The following is a 23,554-nucleotide window of genomic DNA, read 5'->3' as shown; positions in this document are numbered from 1 at the left end:
TGCCATCTTCTTCTTCTTCTTCTTCTTTTTGAGATGCGTTTTGCTCTTGTTGCCCAGGCTGGAATACAACGGTGCAATCTTGGTTCGCTGCAACCTCCACCTCCCAGGTTCAAGCGATTCTCCTGCCTCAGCCTCTTGAGCAGTTGAGATTACAGGCATGTGCCACCACACGTGGCTAATTTTGTATTTTTAGTAGAGACGGGGTTTCACCATGATGGCCAGGCTGGTCTTGAACTCCTGACCTGAGGTGATCCGCCCTCCTCGACCTCCGAAAGTGCTGGGATTATAGGTGCGAGCCACTGTGCCCAGCCAAGAAATTGTTAAAAAAAAAAAACTGTTTAACAATTAAAGCTAGACCAACAGAGGGGGTAGACCAATTTAAGAGAAGGAAGTGCTGCTTCTAGTAAATGGTGTAACATCATTTTTATTTTTCTATGAAAATGAAAATATGAGAGGGTAGTATCCACAAGCATCTAGGGAAATTTACTTTTATTATGCCTACCGGAAAATAAATTTAGGTTAAAAACAAGAACATAATTTCCTTTTTTTAATCCTTCCTGTCTAGATTTTTCTGAGTAAAACTTAAGGTAATTACTCAAAACACCAATCCTCGGAATCCCAATAAACACTGTAATTCAGGATTCAGCCCTAAGGTATTAGAACTGTTATACATATTTTTCATTAGTTTGTTTGCTATAGCAAGCTAAATATTTGCATTCTGCCTTGTACTGTAAAAGGCATGAATCTTAAGTATCACGGAGAATAAGGAGGCCACATTTTGACTAAAAAGGGATGTTAATGATCTCCAGTCCAACCGTCTTGTTTTCCAGATAAAGAAAATGTTTTCTCTGAGGTTGGAATTCAATAAAGCATTTAATAAAAGAGAGCACTGAGCAGATGGGAGGAGCTGCTAATCTATATTTGTGAGGGCTCCCAGCATCATTTTTCATAATATGGAATAAAGATGAAAATATGGAGGCCACAGCTGGGCATGGTGGCTCACACCTGTATGCCAGCACTTCAGGAGGCCAAGACAGGCAGATCACCTGAGGTCAGGAGTTCAAGACCAGCCTGGTCAACATGGTGAAACTCCGTTTCTACTAGAAATACAAAAATTAGCTGGGCGTGGTGTCGCATGCCTGTAATTCCAACTACTTGGGAGTCTGAGGCTCCCAAGAATTGCTTGAACCTGGAAGGCAGAGGCTGCAGTGAGCTGAGATTGAGACACTACACTCCAGCCTGGGCGACAGAGTGAGACTTCGTCTCAAAAAAACCCAAAAAAATATAAACAAAAAACAAAAAAAAGGGGGCCACCAAATGAAGACTTAGCACCATCTTTCCCTAGGCAAGTGCCTTGGCTTAGCCAGCCAGCCCATAGGCTGACTCTGAGCCCTTCAGGAAGCCAGGCAGGAAGTGTACAGGCCAAGCGGGTAGTCTGAGGACACCTGACCCAGCAGTGTGGACGGACACTCTGAACTGACCTGCAGTACTTCGTAATAGTAGCAGTAAAGCCTGTGTGGCTGTAGTAGGTCCCTAGCCATCAACTGTCCTTCTTTTGCAATCTTCTCGGCTTCTTCATCATTTTCCTGAAAGGTTAAAAAAAAAATAAAAATGAATTAAAATTACTACTAAGACCCACAAAGAGAGGGTTAAGTGTGAAGTGGAACAGATGTGGGGTTGAAAGTGAACAGCATGGGAAAGACAGAACATAATGGAATTATAACTTAAGAATGAGGCTACAGGGGCCGGGTGCGATGGCTCACTGCACGAGATTCCTTGAACCCAGGAAGCGGAGGTTGCAGTGAGTGGAGATCGTGCCACTGCATACCAGTCTGGGTGACAGAGTGAGACTCTGTCTCAAAAATAAATAAATAAACTAATAAATAAATAAATAAATAAAGAATGAGGCTACGGGAAGAGAGTATTTTCCTAGACATCTCTGTTAAAAGAAATGATCACGTTTGGCCCCTTTTCCATAGTACGAGGAAACCACTGCTCCCCACAGTGCAACAACCCACGTGCAGCCCCTATTGTGACCATCTTGGTACTTTCCTGGCCACCCAGGAAGTACTCTTCAGCTTCCTCATCTGTCCCACCAGCCTATTTCCTCTCTGCATGATAGTAGAATGAATACGTTTTCATGTTATAATATCTTTTAAAAGCTCCATGCAAATATGCAGTCAGAGCCAAAAAGTTGTGTTATAAAATGGTAGCTATAAAAGACTGTATTGCTTTTGTAACCGAAAAATTCAGTCATTAGTACCCACAGCCTGTTCATTCAGTACCAGAAATAGTCAGCATTCCTAATTATACTTTTGGAAAACAGTTAATCTTCTACCATGCTGTCCGCAGGTAAGCCATTTGCGAGCAACTGAGGCTTTTACAAAGGGTCACAAAAGTGATTCTGCCTCAGGCATCCGATTATTTCCATAACCATATATTGTTTCTTAGAAACTTAGTATAAAATCTCATAATGGAAGGGTACATTTTTGTAGTTTTATAATAAAATGCAACAGTTTTTTAAATACTTTTACTTTTTAAAAAGGAATTCCTATTTTATGGGAAACGTGATTCTTGCGTTATATAACACACATTCATTAAGAATTTGTGCCTTTTTTCTACCTGGGGATAAGAAAAGAGTACTGTAATTGCCTGAAATGTTTTCTTGTTCATAAAGCACCTTAACTCTGGTCTTTCAATCAGTAATTTGCATTTTGTATGTTCTTGTTTGTATGTGTAAACACAGCATTTAGAAAATCTGTATTTTATATAAGGCTGGACTTCAAATCTTCTGAAAATCTTCAAAAATGTTGATAGAGGGTATGCAAAATGATTCTGATGCTGATTCTTTAGATATTTCAAGGGAACAGCAATTTCAGAAGACAATATTTCTTTTCATTCCATTATGTCACATCAAATTGTGTTGTGATGGAACTCATCTAACACTGGTAAATTTGTTATTGCTTAAAGAAACAAAAATTGCTGAAAGCATACCTTAGCCCATTTAACTTTCTCTAATAAATCACTCAGATTTCTTTTAATTGGAACATAATGCTTCCAAGGTTCTAATGCCATGTAGAAATGTTCATAGTATGGCGAGTCCTGCTTTAAAACCAGACTGTCGCCCAGCATGAGATATGGATATCTGTAAGCAGCCACGGTCCCATCCACATTTACTTGATACTTGTACTGGAAGATGAAAAACAAACATAAACAAACTTTCAGTAGTCATTTGCTTCACTTCTGCTTCTCATCAACACCATAATACCAACTACAGAGGAATTATTTTCCAACTTTGGTGTTTAAAAGTTTTATTTTATAACTTATATCTTCTCTTTGTATAAAATCACAAGAGCCTTTCTCAGATTAATTTTAAGAAATATATTGTTTAAAGCTAAGATGCAAAATTTTGGAAATAGGAGTGAAGACCTATTTCAATCATGTCTCTGTAATATGGAATCCAGATTTCTAGATTTCAGGTAGGAAAACTATTTTTTCTTTTTAAATTTTAATTAATTAGTTTTTTGTTTTGTTTTGTTTTGTTTTGTTGTTGTTGTTGTTTTTTTGAGACAGTGTATTGCTCTGTCACCCAGGCTGGAGTGTAGTGGCGTGATCTTGGCTCACTGCAACCTCCGCCTCCTGGGTTTATACAATTCTAGTGCCTCAGCCTCCTGAGTAGCTGGGATTACAGGCACCCACCACTGCGGCCAGCTAATTTTTTTCCTATTTTTAGTAGAGACAGGGTTTCCCCATGTTGGCCAGGCTGGTCTCAAACTCGTGACCTCAGATGATCCGCCCGCCTCAGCATCCCAAAGTGCTGGGATTATAGGCGTGAGCCACTACGCCCAGCCGGGAAAACTATTTTCAAAATTCTTAAAGCTGAATACTGATAACAACGAACACTTTCATTTATTCATTATTTCATTTGTTCCTTATATGCAGTCTATGAAACAGGCAGGCACTGTCTCTACTTTACAGTTTTAGAGCTGAGGAGACAGAAACCTGGAGACATTTAAGGACTTGGGCAATGCTGGCAACACAGTAGGAAAGCTGTCTGCATATCTGTTGGGTTAATATACTTTGTTTTCCATTTCAAATGCAGTTTTCATAGGCATTAAACCTCATTCAATTATAATAATCTGAAGCAGGTATTATTAACCCCTTCTTTTTGTTTTTACAATTGAGAAAACTGGTATTCAGAGAAATGTGTAAACCTCATTCTGAGTCCAAATCCCCTGTTCTACTCATTCTCTGGGATGAAGAGGACACACTCCCAGATTTGGTAAATAATTTTTTCCTAAATAATTGGTACAAGGAGTTTTTGAGCCCATCAGGTTTTGTCACATTGTTCACATCTCTCCTCTGGGCCTCGTGATAATGTTCCGAAGGAGTAGGTAGGTATCACATGGGTTTAAAGACCAAGGCGCCAAGACAGGAAGGTCCCATAGTTGGTGGCAGAGGCAGGATAGAAGCAGGCCTTGAACCCTAATCCCAACTCCCACTTTACATATATGGAATTTATACCTTTTCTATTTACAAAAGACATTTGAGATCACTTTAGGTAAAAGGTATTTAAATTCTCAGTTTATTAAAGCAAATACAAAAAAAAAAAAAGAAGAAAAAAATTGACATAAATACACCAAAATCCCAGGTTAATCCTTATACTATATTTTGAGAATTAAGTACAGTTCTGAGTTATTTGGTAAACTTAACAACAAAAGAAGGAAACCACAATGATTTTTGTAATTCCTGATATCTATTAAGAAAGTGTGAACATGTGTGTCAGTTCACAAGACGAGAAATTTGCTGAAGCCCACCTATTTTGGTAGACTTTTAATACAAAATTTTATCACTTCATATCCACAGAAGAAGACTCAAATGCATACCTTAAAGAAATCAAAGAAACCCATCAACTTGGCTTTTCCAAGCTCCTTTTCTTTCTCTTGGAAAAAGAAATATCCTGTAATTCCTGCATCTAGTAGCTGAGGATTTTCTTTGGACAGCTGTACCAACTGAAGCCTCTCCTCTCGGCTGTCTCTACCTCTGAAGAAAGCTCTCCCTGTTTTATTGATCCAGGAAGGTCCTACAAGTTTGAAGCCATTAAAAAATTATGATTATGAATTTGACATTTTAATATGGTAAGCATAATCCTCTTTAATCTACTGTTGTCATTTAAGATGTTAAAGCTCTTTTATCATCAACTCATCTTCTAAAGTAGATGCTATTTCAAATAAAATATGGGATTGAGTCTCAATTTGCCAGAAGAACTTTCAAGTTTAGACTTTCAAAAAAATAGTCCTTTTATTTGCTGTATTATATAAAAGAAGGCTCTAATTTCATCTATTTGTCTGCTAGTGAAAGCTCATGCAAGTATTGGTATATTCTGTTATATAATACTAGGAAATACCTGAAATAATGTCGGACCATGTTCAAAGCAAAAAGAGATTCAATGACTTCGCCCACTCACCAAGGCATTAGCTTCTTCCATTTTCTGTGTTTCACAATAAAATGTGAGCTTGGTCTTTGTTCTTACATAGGGTGACCAGAAAAAACTAAATAACTGAGTAACATCCACAAATCTTTAATCCCTAGGTTGGTCAGAATTTTGAATACAAGAAAGACTTTTTCTAATATGCTACTGAATGCAAACATATATGTATAACCCACTCTCTAAGCTTTTTCTTCATTAATTAGCCTTGCATTTCCCTGAATACCTGTATTTCCCTGAATAGAGAGGAGATCATTTGTAACACCCCGCATGGCTTCAAGCGTCGAGTGGGTGATGTCATAGGTTGGGAGGACAACATCTCTTGAATCCAGAGAGCCACACCATGAAATGATAGGTATGGGGCTGGGGGTTCCATTGACTTTTCGATGCTCCAAGGGCCAATCTCCAAGATTAACATAAAATTCTAAATCTGGGAGAAGGACCTAAATAAATATATAAACAAACATCAGTGCTGGGAAGATCTCAGTCTTTGGTACTAAATACAATAGTTCTTTGGTTTTCTTACATATTCTGACCGGGCTAACCATTCAAAAACAGCAAGAGAAGAGAGAAGAATGCCTGTCAATTTGTCATCTGTGAGGATCCTACATGGCAAATTCACTTAACCAGGAGTCACTACCTCTGTCCAGAGGTGCATTTAAAATTCGGTGTTTGAGGCCAGGCGTGGTGGCTCACACCTGCAATCCCAGCACTTTGGGAGGTCGAGGCAGGTGGATCACTTGAGGTTAGGAGTTTGAGAACAGTCTGGCCAACATGGTGAAACCCCATCTCTACTAAAATTACAAAAATTAGCTGGACTGGTGTCAGACACCTGTAATCCCAGCTACTTGGGAGGCTGAGGCAGGAGAATCTCTCGAACCTGGGAGGTAGAGGTTGCAGTGAGTCGAGATCATGTCACTGCACTCCAGCCTGGGCAACAGAGTGAGACTCCCTCTCAAAACAACAACAAAAACAAAAACAAAAAAAAACAAACAAACAAAAAATGAAATAAAATAAAATGTAGTGTTAGAGAAGTGGAAATTGTGTAGAAAGGTATGAATGAATGCCTTCGAGAACCCTCTCTGCCAGCTGCCTAAGAGAATCTACAAAGTTATAACCAAACCCTTGTTTTCCTTCACTATTCTCCCTCTTTACCTCATATGCGCTTGCCTCTGGAACCTGCCACTCCGTTTCCATCTCCACGATCAATGTCTCAGTTTAGGCCCTCATCGTTTCTTGCCTAGATTGTTGCAACAGCTTCCTTACTAGATGTTCTGATTCTGGGCTCTAGGGCTGCTCAGATTTCCAAAACTAAAATTAATTCCAAAACTAACATTTCTAAAATAACTTGGTTAATGTCACTACCAAGCTCAACAGAACCTTAAGCCTATGGCACAAGATCTCAACTCTCTGGCTGGCATTCAAGGCCTCACTATCTTGTTCCAGCTTGGCTATAAGCTTCATATTTCATCTGCCCACACACCAGGAAACCTCAGGCTACTCTCTGAAAATGCCATCCACCTCAACATGTAATTCCCTTCGCTTGGAATGTTTTACTTATTTAACTTGGCAGTCTCCTTTCTAATCCTTCAAGCCCAGATCTAATACCACCTCTTCTATGACTCACCCTCCTCTGGCACTTAAACCCGAGGTACTTACTTTTCTTGATGCCTATCATCATATTGGGATATAATCATTTGTTTGTATTCACATCCCACCCCCACTTCCAAACAACAACAAAAAATTCCCACTAGAGTGGGCTACTCAAAGACTAGGACTGAGTCTCATTTATCTTAGATTTATTTCTTCCCCAGCCACTGGGCAAATACCAAAAGGAAAGGGTGAGAGATGTGAATATTCACCCTCTTGCTTCCCTGCCATTATTATTATTATTATTATTATTATTATTATTATTATTATTATTTTGAGACAGGGTTTCGCTCTGCCACCCGGGCTGGAGTGCAGTGGTGCGATCTCGGCTCACCACAACCTCTGCCTCTCAGGTTCAAGTGATTCTCCACCACAGCCTCTGCCTCTCAGGTTCAAGTGATTCTCGTGCCTCAGCCTCCTGAGTAGCTGGGATTATAGGCGCGTGCCACCACGCCTGGCTAATTTCTGTATTTTTAGTAGAGATGGGGTTTCACCATGTTGGCCAGGCTGGTCTCAAACTCCTGACCTCAAATGATTCACCTGCCTCGGCCTCCCAGAGTGTTAGGATGACAGGTGTGAGCCACTGTGCCCAGCCTCCCTGCTATTATTTATAAACTCATTAATAAACTCCACATTGGACGTACTCACTGTGGAGTAGGGTTTCTCAAGCTCACATTATTGACATTTGGGGTTAGATGATTCTTTGCTATGGAGTTGGGGGGTGCTATCCTTTGCACTGTAGAATGCTTATCCACTAGATGATAACAGCAACCCCTGAGCTGTGACAACCAAAAATGTCTCTAGACATTGGCAAATGTCCTCTGAGGGGCAAAATCATCCCTGGTTGAAAGCTACTGCTATGAAACCAGCAACATGGATTAAAGAGGCAAGAATACAGGGCACAGTTGACTAGTTGTAGCCCAGGAAGAGAGCACTACCTTTAGGAGCAGATGCCTATCATATGCTTGCATCCTCACATTGTGGGCTGGTGGCAGAGGGGTTGGGGACTGCTATTTAAAGTAAGAACTGACTGCAGGCACACAGTCAGCATACTTGGGAAACTGTATAACATATCAGGAAAACTGTGCTTTGTTTTTTGGTTTATAAAAATCCCTTGGCCGGGTGCAGTGGCTCACGCCCAGCACTTTGGGAGGCCAAGGTGGGCGGATCACGAGGTCAAGAGTTCAAGACCAGCCTGACCAACATGGTGAAACCCCATCTTTACTAAAAATACAAAAATTAGCCACGAGTGACGGTGCATGCCTATAATCCCAGCTACTCGGGAGGCTGAGGCAGGAGAATTGCTTGAACCCGGGAGGCAGAGGTTGCAGTGAGCCGAGATCATGCCACTGCACTCCAGCCTGGGCGACAGAGAGAGACTCCGTTTCAAAACAAACAAACAAACAAACAAACAAACTCCCTTGATGGTCTCTCTGAGTAAGAAAGATAAATATTGCCCAGCTCCATCCCTCACCCCGTATGATCAGAAACAAGGACAAAAGGTAGTTTAAGTTGCTCTGCTTAAGAGGAATTTAGAGTTCTGCAAATGTGGAAAGAGAGGTTGAATAGTAAGATAAGGGGCGCTATTGGGGATGTGGAGAGCCTGAAAGACAGGGGGCCTAACCACATTAGTGAGACGCTAAGACCTTAAGGTCAAGGACAGCCACAAGAAATTCCCAGAGGCAAGCATGACTGAGAGTCTGATTAGTACAGAGATGTCTATTTTAAATATCAGGATTTTGTTTGTTTTTTAGTATGTACTGGTGGGGAAAAAAAAAACCTGTTTCTGGTACCCCAAGCTTTGACAAAATGTTCCATGCATGCTATCTTCTAGGTATGCTTAGGGTAAAACAAGGAAAATGTGTTCTTTTTTTTTTTTTTTTTAGTAGAGACGGGGTTTCACTGTGTTAGCCAGGATGGTCTCAATCTCCTGACCTCGTGATCCACCCATCTCGGCCTCCCAAAGTGCTGGGATTACAGGCTTGAGCCATCGCGCCCGGCCCGGAAAATGTGTTCTAAGTTCAAGTCATTTTGAGGCGAAGAGAAGAAAACAGCTGCAGAAGGTGAAATCTAAACAGGAGTGGTATTCAGCAGGAACAGAGAACTTAAAGTGACCTCTCGGTATGGTTGTGCATGCCTATAGTCCCAGCTAGGACCAAGGCTGAGATGAGGCAGGAGGATGGCTTGAGCCCAAGAATTTGAGACTAGCCTGCATGACACAGCAAGACCCCACCCCTATTTTAAAAAATTAAATAAATAAATAAATAAATAAGAGACAGTTCTGTTTGGATACTATAAATATAGACTATTAAAAAAAAAGAGTAAGAGGTAGTAACCTTGTTATAAATGTCTGAAAGCTCAAAGAAACCTTGGGAGTGTCCTGTACGGCATACCTACCTGGAATGGGGGCTTAAGCCACTTTATTTTATTTTATTATATTTATTTATTCGAGATGGAATCTCACTCTGTCACCCAGGTGGGAGTGCTGTGGCGCAATCTTGGCCCACTGCAGCCTCCACCTCCTAGGTTCAAACGATTCTCCTACCTCAGCCTCCTGAGTAGCTGGGATTACAGGTGCCCACCACCACGCCCAGCTAATTTTTGTATTTTTACTAGAGATGGGGTTTTGCCATGTTGGCCAGGCTTGTATGAGCCATCATGTCCGGCCTCAAGCTACTTAATTTTAAATCTTACAGGAAAGTGAGATCCACAAAGGTGGAGAACATATGAACACTCAGATTGCAAATATCTTAGATGCCCATTTCTCAGCCTAAAATCTGTTTCATCCTTTGTCATTATAATTCTAAACATTTAAATGTGTATACCCAAATAATTAAACTGTATTATCAATTCATTCATTCTCCTACCTTTCTTGTCAATGATAACAAAATCTCATCAGAGAACATCTTGAAGTCTGTGTATTTTCCTAAAGATCTCCGGTAAATGTGGTTATCGAGAATCGTGTAATGAACAATGGCACCTCTCTCATCCCCAAACCTTTTGGGGACTTCGTTTAGCATTTGCTGGAGATTGATGCTGGGAAAGGAAGCAAAATCTTTTGCGATCTGTGGTTCCTTGGTTGGACAAGAAAGAGTTTTCTGCCAGGCCTGAGGATCTTCCGGACACTCACAGTACTCATGGTACACTGGTCCTAGGGAAGGAAAACATGAACAAGGCCGCACTCCATTAGCAAGCACCACAGCACAGGGAGTCACTTCTGTCTCTGCTTCTTGGTGAATTATAAGATTATCCAGAGATAATCTGCCCTAGTCAAATCAGTGGTGTAAGTGATTACGTTAGAGTCCTACACTTTTACTTTCCTTTTCACATCACCTTGAATAACACAATTTAGTATATGCCCTCTCCCAATCTAACCTACTCTTGGTCACTTAGCTGATAAATTCATTTCTAGTAAGGTATAAATGGCTGGCAAACATAAAACAACTTACCTCTTAGGAAGGAGAAAAGAATGTATTAATTTTAGACATTATGTAAACCAAAAATAAAATTCTAAGCCTCCTAGACCATCCAAATGGATCCTTCCTTTTGGCCAAGGGCATTTCAAAGTTAACCTGAAAAACTAGTTTGGCCATGAAGGGAAAGGGGAGACAGGCATGCCTCATTATACCCTCCTCCTTTTTGGAATTCAGGCCCAGCTGACCAGCATTAACATCAACACAGACCTTGGTGAACTGACTCTTTAAGTCTAATAAGAAACATTTGCAATCTCTTCTCTGTAGCCTGCTACCTGGAAGCCTTATCTGCATGATAAAATCTTGGTTTCCACAAACCCTTATCATAAGCCCAGACATTCCTTTCTATTGATTCTAAGTTTTTAGACAATAACTTAATTTTTTCAACCAACTGCCAATCAGAAAACCTTTGAATCTACCTGTGACCTGGAAGCTACCGTCAACCACTCCCAACCACACCCACCCCTTCCAGTTGTCTCTCCTTTCCAGACCAAACCAATGTACATCTTACATGTATTGATTAATGTCTTTTGTCTCCCTAAAATGTATAAAACCAAGTTGTAGCCGGACCACCTTGAGCACATGTTCTCAGGATGTCCTGAGGGTTGTGTCATGGGCCATTGGTCATTGAGTCTGAGAGGTGGGGAACAATAAGGTAAGCCCTACAGTTCCTACAGCCTCCTGCTTAAGGGAGCTTCGAGGCTGTAGTGCAGGGTGGGGCACTGTAGGCAAAACCAGGTAGTCTCACTGAGTTGAATATTTGACTCAGAATAAATCTCTTCAAATATTATAGAGCTGGACTCTTTCTTCTTCTTTCCTTCCTTCCTTCCTTCCTTTCTTCCTTCCTTCCTTCCTTCCTCCCTCCCTCCCTTCCTTCCTTCCTCCCTCCTTTCTTTCTTTCTCTCTCTCTCTCTCTCTCTCCCTCCCTCCCTCCCTCTCTTTCTTTCTTTTTCTTTTTTTTGTGGCAGGGGGACACAGTCCACTCGGGCTGAGACTCTGGCAGAGTCGCCCAGGCTGGAGTGTAGTGGTGTGATCTCAGCTCACTGCAACCTCCACCTCCCAGGCTCAAGCGATTCTTCTGCCTCAGCCTCCCGAGTAACTGGGATTATAGGTGCACACCACCATGTTTGGCTAACTTTTTTGTATTTTTACTAGAGATGGGGTTTCACCATGTTGGCCAGGCTGGTCTCAAACTTCTGATCTCAAGTGATCCACCTGCCTTGGCCTCCCAAAGTGCTGGGATTACAGGCATGAGCCACCGTGCCTGGCCATAAATTTGACTCTTTTCATTGACAACAAGTAACAGGGACTGCTGTACCATCCCACCTGAAACAACCAGAAAATACCCCCACAAAACATATGAAACAATAGTTTTTTGTTGTTTTTGTTATTGTTTTTTTGAGATGGAGTCTCACTGTGTTGCCTAGGCTGGAGTGCCGTGGTATGATCTCGGCTCACTGCAACCTCTGCCTCCTGGGTTCAAGTGATTCTCCTGCCCCGGCCTCCTGAATAGCTAGGATTACAGGCACTCCCACCACACCCAGCTAATTTTTTGTATTTTTAGTAGAGATGGGGTTTTGCCATATTGGTCAGGTTGGTCTTGAACTCCTGATATCAAGTGATCTGCCTGCCTCGGCCTCCCAAAGTGCTGGGATTACAGGTGTGAGTCACCACATTTGGCCTTAAACAATAGTTTTTAAGGCCCTAGGTATTAGGCAATGAAGGACAGTGAGTCTGAGAGATGGGGAACAAATAAGGTAAGCCCTATAATTCCTACAGCCTACTGCTTAAGGGAGCTTTGAGGTTGTAGTGCAGGGAGGGGGCCTGTAGGCAAAGGCAGGCAGCCTCACTGAGTTGAAGAGACAGAGCTGACAGTCCAGGGAGACCAAGGCAGCTCTAGACTTTGTAGGACAGAGTATCTAAAAAGGAAGCACTGCACAGAGAGAACATTAGAGATGTTCCTCTGTAGGAAGTCCTCTTCACATATTAAGCACAGCATATGATCAGTGCATGTTGGATGAGTTCTTCCCCTGTACTGGTTCCAAAAATAATACAGTTTAATTATGTAAGTATAACATCTAAATGTTTAGAATGATAATGACAAAGGATGAAAACAGATTTCAGGCTGAAAAATGGACATCTAAGATATTTGCCACCTGAGTGTTCATATGTTCTTGGGGAAGAAAGGGGAAGAACCCATCCAAAATGATCAGAGGGAACAGTACTTACCAGTGGGTACCAGCCAGACTGGAAAGCCTTCTAATTCATAGGGCTTGGGTAAAGTATGCAGAAGGGTATTGCCTCAGTAGCGGGGAATAATTAGCCCTAGACTAAACATGGCACTAGTCCCACCTAACAAATTGTAAAAGCAAAGCTTGGAAGGATTAAACTATTTCCCAGTAATGTAACTGCACCCCAGAAATGAGCTCAAGAAGATGAAAAAGCATCAAGAGGTGAAAACTAGACTGTATAGGATTGACAACAGATGGTACATTTCAGAAGAGAATATAATAGAATTTAGAGACAGTAATAGAAACTATGCAAAATGAAACAAAGAGAAAAAAGAATTTAAAAAATGAAAAGAATATCGATGAACCATAGGATAGTTTCAAGCCCAATATATGGGTAATTAGTATCCTTGAAGGTAAGGTGGAATGGAACAGAAAACATATTTGAAGCAATCATGGCCATCATTTTTCTAAATGTGATGAAATTTAAATCACTTGGATGACTTAAATTCCAAGAAGTTCCACAAATCCAAAAGACATGAAACATTAAGGAAACTGCACCAAGGCACATAATAATCAAACTTCTCAAAAGAACTGATAAAGAAAAAACCTTAAAAGCAACACAGATGAACAAAGATAAGGAAAATGCTAGATTTATTGTTAGAAGCAATGCAAGTGAGAAGACAGTGGAACCGCATCTTTCAAGTATCAAAAGAAAAAAAAACCATCAACCTATAACTATAACTAGAGACAATGTCTTTTTTTTTTTTTGAGACCTAGTCTGGCTGTCGCCCAGGCTGGAGTGCAGTGGCCGGATCTCAGCTCACTGCAAGCTCCGCCTCCCGGGTTTATGCCATTCTCCTGCCTCAGCCTCCGGAGTAGCTGGGAATACAGGCGCCCGCACTCGCCCGGCTAGCTTTTTTTAAATTATTTTAGTAGAGGACGGGGTTTCACCATGGTTAAGCCCAGGGATGGTCCTCGAAACCTCCTGACCTGTTGATCCGCCCGTCTCGGCCTTCCCAAAGTGCTGGAATGGAATTACAGGCTTGAGCCACCCCGCCCCGCCGACAATGTCTTTTAAAAACAAAAGCAAACTAGGCCGGGCATGGTGGCTCATGCCTGTAATCCCAGCACTTTGGGGAGCCAAGGCAGGAGGATCACTTGAGCACAGGAGTTGGAGATCAGCCTAGGTAACATAATAAGACCCTGTAGAAACAAAATAATGTTTTGGAGAAACAAAAAAATATTTTTTTAATTAGCTGGGCATGGTGGCGTGTGCCTGCAGTCCTAGCTACTCCAGAGGCTGAGGCAGGAGGTTTGCTTTAAGCAATTTTTGTTTCTGTTTTATATTTTTTTGAGACAGGGGGTCTCACTCTGTCCCCCAGGCGGGAGTACAGTGGCACGATCACAGCTTACCGCAGCCTCAACCTCCCTGGGCTCAGGTGATCCTCTTACCTCAGCCCCCTGAGTAGCTGGGACTACAGATATGTACCACCACACTCAGCTAATTTTTTGTAGAGACAGTTTTTTGCCATGTGGCCCAGCCTGGTCTTGAATTCTTGGGCTCAAGTGATCCCCTGACCTCGGCCTCCCAAAGTGCTGGGATTATAGGTATGAGCCACTGCACATAGCCTAGCCCAGCAGTCTGAGGTTGCAGTGAGCTTTTTTTTTGAGATGGGGGTCTCACTCTGTCGCCCAGGCTGGCGTGCAATGACGTGATCTTGGCTCACTGCAACCTCCACCTCCCAGGTTCAAGCGATTCTCCAGCCTCAGCCTCCTGAGTAGCTGGGACTTCAGGCATGTGCCACCATCATGCCTGGCTAATTTTTGTATTTTCAGTAGAGACGGGGTTTCACCATGTTGCCCAGGCTAGTCTTGAACTCCTAAGCTCAAGCAATCCGCCCGCCTCTGCCTCCCAAAGTGTTGGGATTACAGGTGGGAGCCACTGCGCCCAGCCTGCAGTGAGCTTTGACTGTGCCACTGTACTCCAGCCTGTGCCACAGAGCAAGACCCTGTCTCAAAGTAAACAAAAAACAAATCAAACAAACAAAAGGCAAAATAAAGTTTTTTTAGACATCACAAGCTGGAAGAATTCATCACCAGCATTCTCACAGTAAAGTAAATATTAATAAAAATCCTTTAGGCAGAAGGCAAATGTTACTAGATGGAAATACGGATCTACACAAAGGAATGAAGAGTTTTGCAAATAGTAACTACATGGATGTTAATACACAAGATTTCTTTTCTTATCATTTAAATCTCTTTACTTAATTTTCTTTCCCTTAAAATTTAAATTGAGCTCCAGGAGGTATGTATACAATGTTTATTGCACATGACTTTGAAGTCATCAGGTTTAGGCCATTCTGAAAGGCACAGGACCTACACATAAGGCTGACTCTGCAGTATATAATAATCCTTACCTTTCAAAATATAGGGAGACTGAGCCACATGTTCATCACCATAAAGGACCTCTATCTTCAGCCCTTCATTGACAGTTTCATACATCCGGTATCTCATCAAAAATGTTCCATCATTCCTGTCCAAAGGTTTAGGGACATGTATCCGGACCAACTCTTTGGGTGAAAGAGATTTGACTACTACTTTGAATGGTGTTTGACCTGAAAGGAAAAGAGATATAAACCACTCTACCATGTCATGATTATGATTTACAATTATTGGATAGGTGTCACTGGATAACTTAAATATGTTGCTTATTCCTGCAGCATTGGTGGTTTTAAAAAAATCATTTACTTTGGAAGATCTTTGAGTCCAGGAACTATCATGTCTGGTTCATGCATTCTTTTTTTTCTTTTTTTTTTTTTTTTTTCTTTTTTGAGACAGGGTCTTGCTCTGTCATCCAGGCTGGAGTGCAGAGGTGCAATCCTAGCTCATTACAGCTCCAACCTCCTGGGCTCATGAACCTCCTGTCTCAACCTGCACCAGCCCCATGCATAGGTGGGACTACAGGAGTGTGCCACCATGCCCAGCTAATTTGTTTAATTTTTTGTAGAGATGGTGGGGGGCGGGATGGGTTGGAGGGGGTCTTGCTATGTTGCCCAGGCTGATCTCAAACTCCTGACCTCAAGCGATCCCCACTGCCTCAGCCTCCCAAAGTGTTGGGATTACAGGCTTGAGCCACAGTGCTTGGTCTGGTTCATGTATTCAAACTACGGATCAGACTCAACATTGATTTACTGCATGAAGAGAAGCAATTCATTTTTTGAAAGCAAATAAAAAATAAACTTTTTGCTTGTTTACTCTTTCCTCCTTTAGGTAGGATTAAAGCCCAGATAGTTAAAAACCCATGGACTCTAATCATGACAGATCTCTATAGTAATCGAACTTCCTCCTCATAAAATACACACAAGCTTTCTTTGTATACCATTTCAGTATCTAATAACTTTCATTTCTGTGAAAATTTCCCCGTTTATTAAGCCCAAATTTCAAGTGGTACTTCTAAGCCCATTTCCTTAGGTAGAGAGAGATTATAGCTAGTTACCAGACTCTTGTACAAGTTCACACACATACACACACACAAACACACACATACACATCTTTGCAAATACTAGAGATTACTTCTGAGTCTGTTTGTTCAGCTTGAAATGAAACAGCTACACTATAATAATCCATTCCACCTTTAAAGTTTTGTGGGGTTTCTGTTCTAGGTAAATAATACCTATTTAACAAACTTTCCCTTTCCTATTTGCTGACATTTTGGCTTTGAAATGATACTGTTGTGATTAATGCTATTGTGGCCAGGAATAAACTTTGAAACTTCTTCCTCAGAGAGCGCAGTGGATGTACCATTTAGATCACCATATCAAATGGAAATGCTAAAAAAAGTAATGAATCCTCTGAAATCCCCAGTCCTAGCAAACAGAAAATTGTGACCAAAGTTGTTTTTCACTTCACATCTATCATATTATAAAATTTAGAATATTTAAAATATATCTTTTGAGATTACTAAACAAGTTTGTGAAATTCTTAGTTTCTAAATCTAGTAAGTATAAGATCTACTTTCTTTTGATCTGTAAGGGTTTTTCTTGTGAGTTCGCAGAAATGTTTCTCAGTCTTCAATTTAGTAATAACAATGTGGTATCTGACATCTTGCTATTAAATATTAATAATTGAGTACCAAACATAAACATTTTAGGATCCTTGAAACAAGTATGATAAAATTATGAAAGAAACCTGCTAACCTAAATGAAGTATAATAAACATGGAAGATGCTATAAAGTGGTAATAATTTAATATGAAATTATTAGAAATGTTGGCCAATTACCTGAACCGAATAAATGAAACACATAAATTATTGCTTTGCATTATTTCCCACATGGTTTCAGAAAGGCAACATGGTGCAGCAGATTGAAATCTGGACAGGAAAGTCTGGGAATTGGAAAGCCATTTCCATTGCTCTCTCCCCAAACTGGAAATGTACAAAAAGGTTTTCTTATTTCCTGATCAAATAGTCTTATTCTCCATACATTATTATTTTAAATAAACAAAACAGATATAAGACAAGACTATTATTGACTGTGACTTTTGGGAAAGTCATGCAGAAAAAAACAACTAGCTCCAAAATGCGTCAATTATTTGTAAATTGAAAGTATTAGATAAATAATTATGGTCGCTTCCAGTTGTAATATTTTTTGTCGCTGAAATACCATTTAAAAGTCACATTCTAAAATGTATGTATACAACTATAATATAGCCATTGGAAATACATATTTTAAATGTTCAGTTATTTTTTATAATCTTTCATGCCTGTGTCATTGTTGACATGAAATTAATGTTAGAATTAATGCAAGATAATATTGATCAGGACTGAAATAGAAATAAGGAATCCTAACCTCATAAAAGAGAAAATGAAAAGAGTGAAATTTCTAATTGCTTCAAATGGAAGGAATGAAAATTCTCATTAGCTCTGGGGACTAATATAGTGGGATAGAATTGAGGCTCAGCGGCTGGGCGTGGTGGCTCACGCCTGTAATCCCAGCACTTTGGTAGGCCAAGGTGGGCAGATCACAAGGTCAGGAGTTTGAGACCAGCCTGACCAACATGGTGAAACCCCTTCTCTACTAAAAATGCAAAAATTAGCCGGGCGTGGTGGCACACACCTGTAATCCCAGCTACTCAGGAGGCTGAGGCAGGAGATTCGCTTGAACCCAGGAGGCGGAGGTTGCAGTGAGCTGAGATTGCAGCACTGCACTCCAGCCTGGGCAACAGAGCTAGACTCTGTGTCAAAAAAAAAAAAAAAAAAGGAAATGAGGCTCAGCTTGAGTTTTCTACTCAATAAATTCAAACTTAAGAAAAATAGCTGACTGGATGAGAATGCAGTGACTATGCAGACAAAAGGAGGTTGGTAGTATCAAAGTGTTACATCATCACAATCCGAAATCTTGAACATGTTTGATTTGGTAAGAAATCAAACGCATATTTAGAAATTAACTTAGTACTTTTTATGGGCTTGAGACTTTCATATGTATTTTCTGTGTCATTTATTTCCTACAAGAAATTTGAGGTAGGTATCTGTCACTCCCATTTTATACATCAAGAAACCAATGCTCCAAGAAGTAAAGTAACTTGCCCAAGGTCACATACATAATGAGCAGAGGAGCCAATATTTGAATGTAGCTTTGCAGCAGTCACAGTTGGAGGAATACTTCTGGCACTTTGGATACGTTAGAGTCATCTCCTCCTCTGTTGTTCAGAAAGTTCATTAAGGCTCTCTACAGCTGCAACGTAAGTGTTGACCCCACATGGTCAAGGGAAGCAAAATCCCAGAAGGCCAAGGTGTTGTACCATGAGGCTAAATGGAAATCCTCCAGAAATACCTGGCTAGCTGCCAACGATGAACACCCTCCAACATCTTATTGTAAACTGACGCACGACAATCATATTAAGGATGATGTGATAAAACAGAAAAAGCAATGAAGTAGAAGGTTAAAGGGCTGTTCCTGCCTTGGCTCTGACACATTCGCTGTGGAGCCCACCAGGCAAGGCATTTTAGCTTCACTGAGCCCAGTTTCTTATGTGTAAAGACAGTAATATCTATCCTTCCTACCTTACAAGACTATTTTAGAGGACAAATTAAGCAAGGCATAGTACAAAACACTAAAGTACTACACAACCAGGAGGTAAGATTATTTTATGAAGATATTATTACTGATGAAAATAGAAGACTGAGTAGAAAATAACTATTTATATCCTTCCATCTTGACATATTTCAATCATCCCTCCCTCCACCCCTTCCTTCTTTTCATCTATAATACTCAGCATCTCTGCCAGGCATTGTGCTAGAGGCTGGGAATATAACAGTATCAACAGGTACTGCCTACATTCATAGTTGAAGAAAATGTTCAATTTAAGCAAGAGTTTACTGAAAATAAAGATACAGGTTTTTTTCTTCCCCCCATCCAAGGACAAAGACCTTGTAATTTCTGTCTGTGAACCCCAGTTTGAGATGTCCTGCTTGAGATCACTGAAGTTCACAATATTTTTGTTATCTGGGTACTTGGATATATGTAGCATAATAGTGGCATTCAGATAAATTCTACACTTTGAATGGGAGTGATAATAAGGGAAACTTTCTCAGTTGTGTACAACAGGCTATAGCTTGAAAAGATTTTTCCTCTTTTCCAATTAGTTCTTTTTAGTTCTTGTGTATGTGTGTGTGTGTGTGTGTGTGTGAGAGAGAGAGAGAGAAAGAGAGAGATGGGGTCTCACTCCATCACCCAGGTTGGAGTGCAGTGGTGCAATCTCAGCTCAATGCAACCTCGGCCTCCCAGGCTCAAGAGATCCTCCCACCTCAGCCTCCCCAGTAGCTGGGACCACAGCTGTGCACCACCACGCCTGGCTGATATTTTGGATGTTTTTGGTAGATGGGTTTTGCCATGTTGCCCAGGCTGGTCTCAAACTTCTGAGTTCAGGCAATCTACCTGCCTTGGCCTCCCAAAGTGCTGAGATTGCAAGGCATGAATACCGAGCCATTCAATTGGTTCTTGAAGAGGGAAAGACCTCAGGACTTGGAAGTGAATGCTGGTGGCAGAAATGTAAGAAACTAGTTGGGTGAGTTTTCAAAACTATAGGGCAGCTTTTTAACTGGAAGCCAGAAATCAAGAGGCCTGAAAGGAAACAAAGGGAATCCAAAGGAATGAAAGTAAGGTTGTCTGAAAAGTCTTCATTTTATTTATTTATTTAGAGAAAGGGTCTTGCTGTGTCGCCCAGGCTGGAGTGCAGCAGCACAATCATAAGGCACTGAAACCTTGAGCTCCTGGGCTCAACTGACCCTCCTGCCTCAGCCTCCCAAGTAGGTAATTTCTTAAATTTTTATTTTCAGTAGAGATGGAATCTTGCTATGTTGCCCTGGCTGGGAAGTCTTTCTAAGACTAAAAAAAGGAAAGTCATAGATCGTAGGGGTAAACCAAGCAGAAACATAAATGTAACTTTCCTTCTGTTAAGATATTTAATAGAAACTGTAAACTGTTTTTTCATTTGTTTAAAGAATATATTTATGTGTATATATAATATATATGCATATATAAATGTACACACAACTTTTAAGTCTGTATCATTTGGATCTTAATTGAGAGTCTTTAATATATATCAGAGGTTGGCAAACTATAGCTAATCCAGCTCACTGCTTGTTTTTGTAAATCCTGTAAGCTAACAATACTTATGGTTTTAAAATGGGGACGGGCATGGTGGATTATGCCTGTAATCCCAGCATTTGGGGAGACTGAGGCAAGAGGATCCCTTGAGCCCAGGAATTTGAGGCTGCGGTAGCTATAATTGTACCACTGCACTCCATCCTGGGTGACAGAGACCCTGTCTCTTAAAAAAAAAAAAAAGGCGGGGGGCGGGTGTGGTGGCTGACTCCTGTAGTCCCAGCACTTTGGGAGGCCAAGGCGAGTGGATCATGAGGTCAGGAGATTGAGACCATCCTGGCTAACACGGTGAAACCCCATCTCTACTAAAATACAAAAAATTAGCCGGGTGTGGTGGCGGACGCCTGTAGTCCCAGCTACTGGGGAGGCTGAGGCAGGAGAATGGCGTGAACCCGGGAGGCGGAGCTTACAGTGAGCAGAGATCACGCCACTGCACTCCAGCCTGGGCGATAGAGCGAGACTCCGTCTCCAAAAAAAAAAAACAAAATGGCAGGGAGAGGGTTGGAGAAAAATCAAAAGAATAATATTCTGTAACTTATGGAAAATTATATGAAATTGAAATTTCAGTAGCCATAAAAAGTTTTATTGTAACATAAACGGGTTTGTTATAGGTCCATGGCTACAAAGCAGAGCTGAATAAATGTGAGAGATGATATCACCTACAAAGCCTAAATTATTTACTATTTGGCCCTTTAAAGAAAAAGTTTGTGAAACCCTGATATACACACATCCGTTTCAGTCAATACAGTCGGAATTATTTTCCCTAAATGCATATCATGCATATGAAACCAGATGTCTGAGTCTTTAGGGTTTAACTGGTAGACACGTTATCAAAGCAATGCTCAAAGACAACTTCAGGAGTGGTGTTCTGAATCAAATGTAGAACACAAGCCACTGAGGTGGTTAAGGGAGAGGCAGATTCTTGCCTCAGCGCAAATTTCTCCAGTGGCTCGCTTTTATCCAGTTATACAGTCATTTGCTTGGCATTCAAGGCGCTTGAAGACCAGTGGCTACAATGAACTAGACTTTTCTGCTCAGTATCATTAAATTACCGTACTTATTTTCCCGAACACCACGGTCTCTTACGTCTGTGTGCTTTTGCGCATGCCGGGGTGTCCACCTACATGCCTGCCCAGCAAACCTTCTCATCCTTCAAGTCTCTGCTCCTGAAACCTTCCTGGACTTCTCCAGTCTCTGGCAGTGCTTCAATGTTGCCACTGCACTCTGTACATACCTTCATTATCTTGTACAGTGATCAGTTATTTGCATGTCTTTTACCAACAGACTTTAAGTTCCCTGATGGGCAGGCATTTTCATCCTTAGATCCCCAGCAGAATTACCAAACGCAGAAGTAGACATCAAAGAAGTATTTCTTGAATGAACGAAATTTTTAAAATCATTAAATCTAAAAGTGAATTATGTTTGGCTCCTAAATTCTCTGCTTTGCCCAACTGTCAAGACCCCCTTACCCCTTTCACAAGCTGGGACACACCTCTGGCAGCTATGTTCCCAGCAGGACTAGCAGGGGCAGAGGCACTGGGTTATTCTAATTGTCTCTTCGCTGATAAAACAAGGTGCTAGTTGGCCAGAGCCCTAAACTTATACATTAGCAAATCCTGACTGGCAACAGCGTGAAACCAGCAGGACAAGTTTTAAGAAGTTGCAAAGGTAAGATGTGAAGGACAACATGGGAGGAGGACCGGGCAGAAAGGGATTCAGGACCAGATCCATCTCACCCTCGGTGGAGGGAAAACCGAATGATTGCTACTGAGTTTCCCTAGTTTCTGTAATCTGCTTTCAAGAACTCAGAGAACTAAAAAGGAAACAAAAAACTAACAAACCCCTCCTCCTTCCTATGGCTCTGACATTTCCTCTGCGTAAGAGTTCGTTGCTCCAAACCCATCAGGCCTAAACCATGTAATCCGACGCGATCCGTGGGCTTGATGACTCACCACTGGAAAGCGCACCCTGCAATCCCTCACAGTTCAGACAACTAAGTCAGAGATGAAAGCCAACGTGTGACTCACGGCACACTCCTTGTAACGCCCGGGCGCCGTCCATTCGCAACATCAACCCCTGCACATTAAATGCGGAAGCGCCCTTGAAGTTCATTCATTCATTCCATAAACTTTTGTGGTGATTTTTGCCCGCTTTGATTACGGGCGGGAGAAGGGAAGAGGAGCTGACCAGACCCAAAAAGGGGCGACACACGCCGAGGAGGGACTCCACGCAGGCCGCGGGCGGACTCCAGCGCGGCAGGGACGCGCGGGGACCCGGCCGCGGGACGAGGGAGGCCGGCGGCTGGACACTACCTGGGGGCGAGCGAGTGAGGTTCTGGCCCTCCGAGTTGACCGCCTGCAGGTAGAAATAGCGGACCGGCAGGACGACGGCCGCCTGCAGCCCGGGCCCCCACACCAGGCTCCGCGGCGCGCTGACCAGCACCTCCGGGGCCCCCGCGGCCACCAGCAGGGCGAGGCGCAGCTGCAGCAGCAGAGCCCGAGGGAGGCTGCGCATGGTCGGCGGGGCACAACTGTGGTCCAGCTCCGCGGCGCCGAGGAGGGGCCCGGAGGGCCGCGGGCCGGGCTGGGACTGGGGCCCACCGAGGGGCGGGTCTTTCGGGCGGGAAAGATTGCGGCGCAGGCTCTCTTTCCCGCCCTCTGTCCGGCCCCGGCTCCAATCACCCACTGCGCGCCCTGCAGGGGTCGGCGATGGGCGCGCCCCTTCCTCCCCGCAGCCCCATAGGCCGGATGGAGGAAAGGGGTGGAGAGGCCCGCACAGAGACCGAGGCTGTGAGTGTGCGCTGTTGATTGCCAAGGCCTCGGGCACGCCTGGCCTCGACCTCCAGTATCCTTCTTTTTCTTCCTTCTTTTCCTTCTCTTTTCTTTCTTTGTTTTTGTACAGACAAGGGGGCTGGCTCTGTCGCCTAGGCTGGAGTGCAGTGGCGCGATCACAGCTCACTGCAGCCTGGAACTTCTGGGCTCAAAAGATTCTCCCGCCTCAGCCTCGCGGGTAGCTGGGATCAACTATAGGCACACGACACCACGCTGG

General features: G+C 42.3%; 1 protein-coding gene across 2 annotated transcripts in view; it reads right to left on the bottom strand.

The window, feature by feature from the left end:
* POGLUT3 (protein O-glucosyltransferase 3) overlaps positions 1-23,406 on the bottom strand; it is a 27,701-nt gene extending 4,295 nt beyond the window's left edge. The window contains exons 1-7 of one of the 2 annotated variants that reach the window (XM_017855258.1): positions 22,819-23,406; positions 15,260-15,457; positions 10,006-10,289; positions 5,715-5,931; positions 4,887-5,083; positions 2,995-3,189; positions 1,482-1,586 (exon numbers count right to left, since the gene is read on the bottom strand). In XM_017855258.1, the coding sequence (XP_017710747.1) occupies positions 1,482-1,586; positions 2,995-3,189; positions 4,887-5,083; positions 5,715-5,931; positions 10,006-10,289; positions 15,260-15,457; positions 22,819-23,020 (1,398 nt within the window). In that variant the 5' untranslated portion in view covers positions 23,021-23,406. The other variant, XM_017855259.1, reaches the window with a different exon arrangement.
* Between the last annotated feature and the right edge of the window lie 148 nt (positions 23,407-23,554).

This window comes from Rhinopithecus bieti, unplaced genomic scaffold (genome assembly GCF_001698545.2).
Source record: "Rhinopithecus bieti isolate Rb0 unplaced genomic scaffold, ASM169854v2 scaffold_39705, whole genome shotgun sequence".
Lineage (NCBI taxonomy): Eukaryota > Metazoa > Chordata > Mammalia > Primates > Cercopithecidae > Rhinopithecus > Rhinopithecus bieti.
The sequence above is the reverse complement of the archived record's forward strand: the minus strand, read 5'-3'. Positions and strand labels throughout refer to the sequence as shown.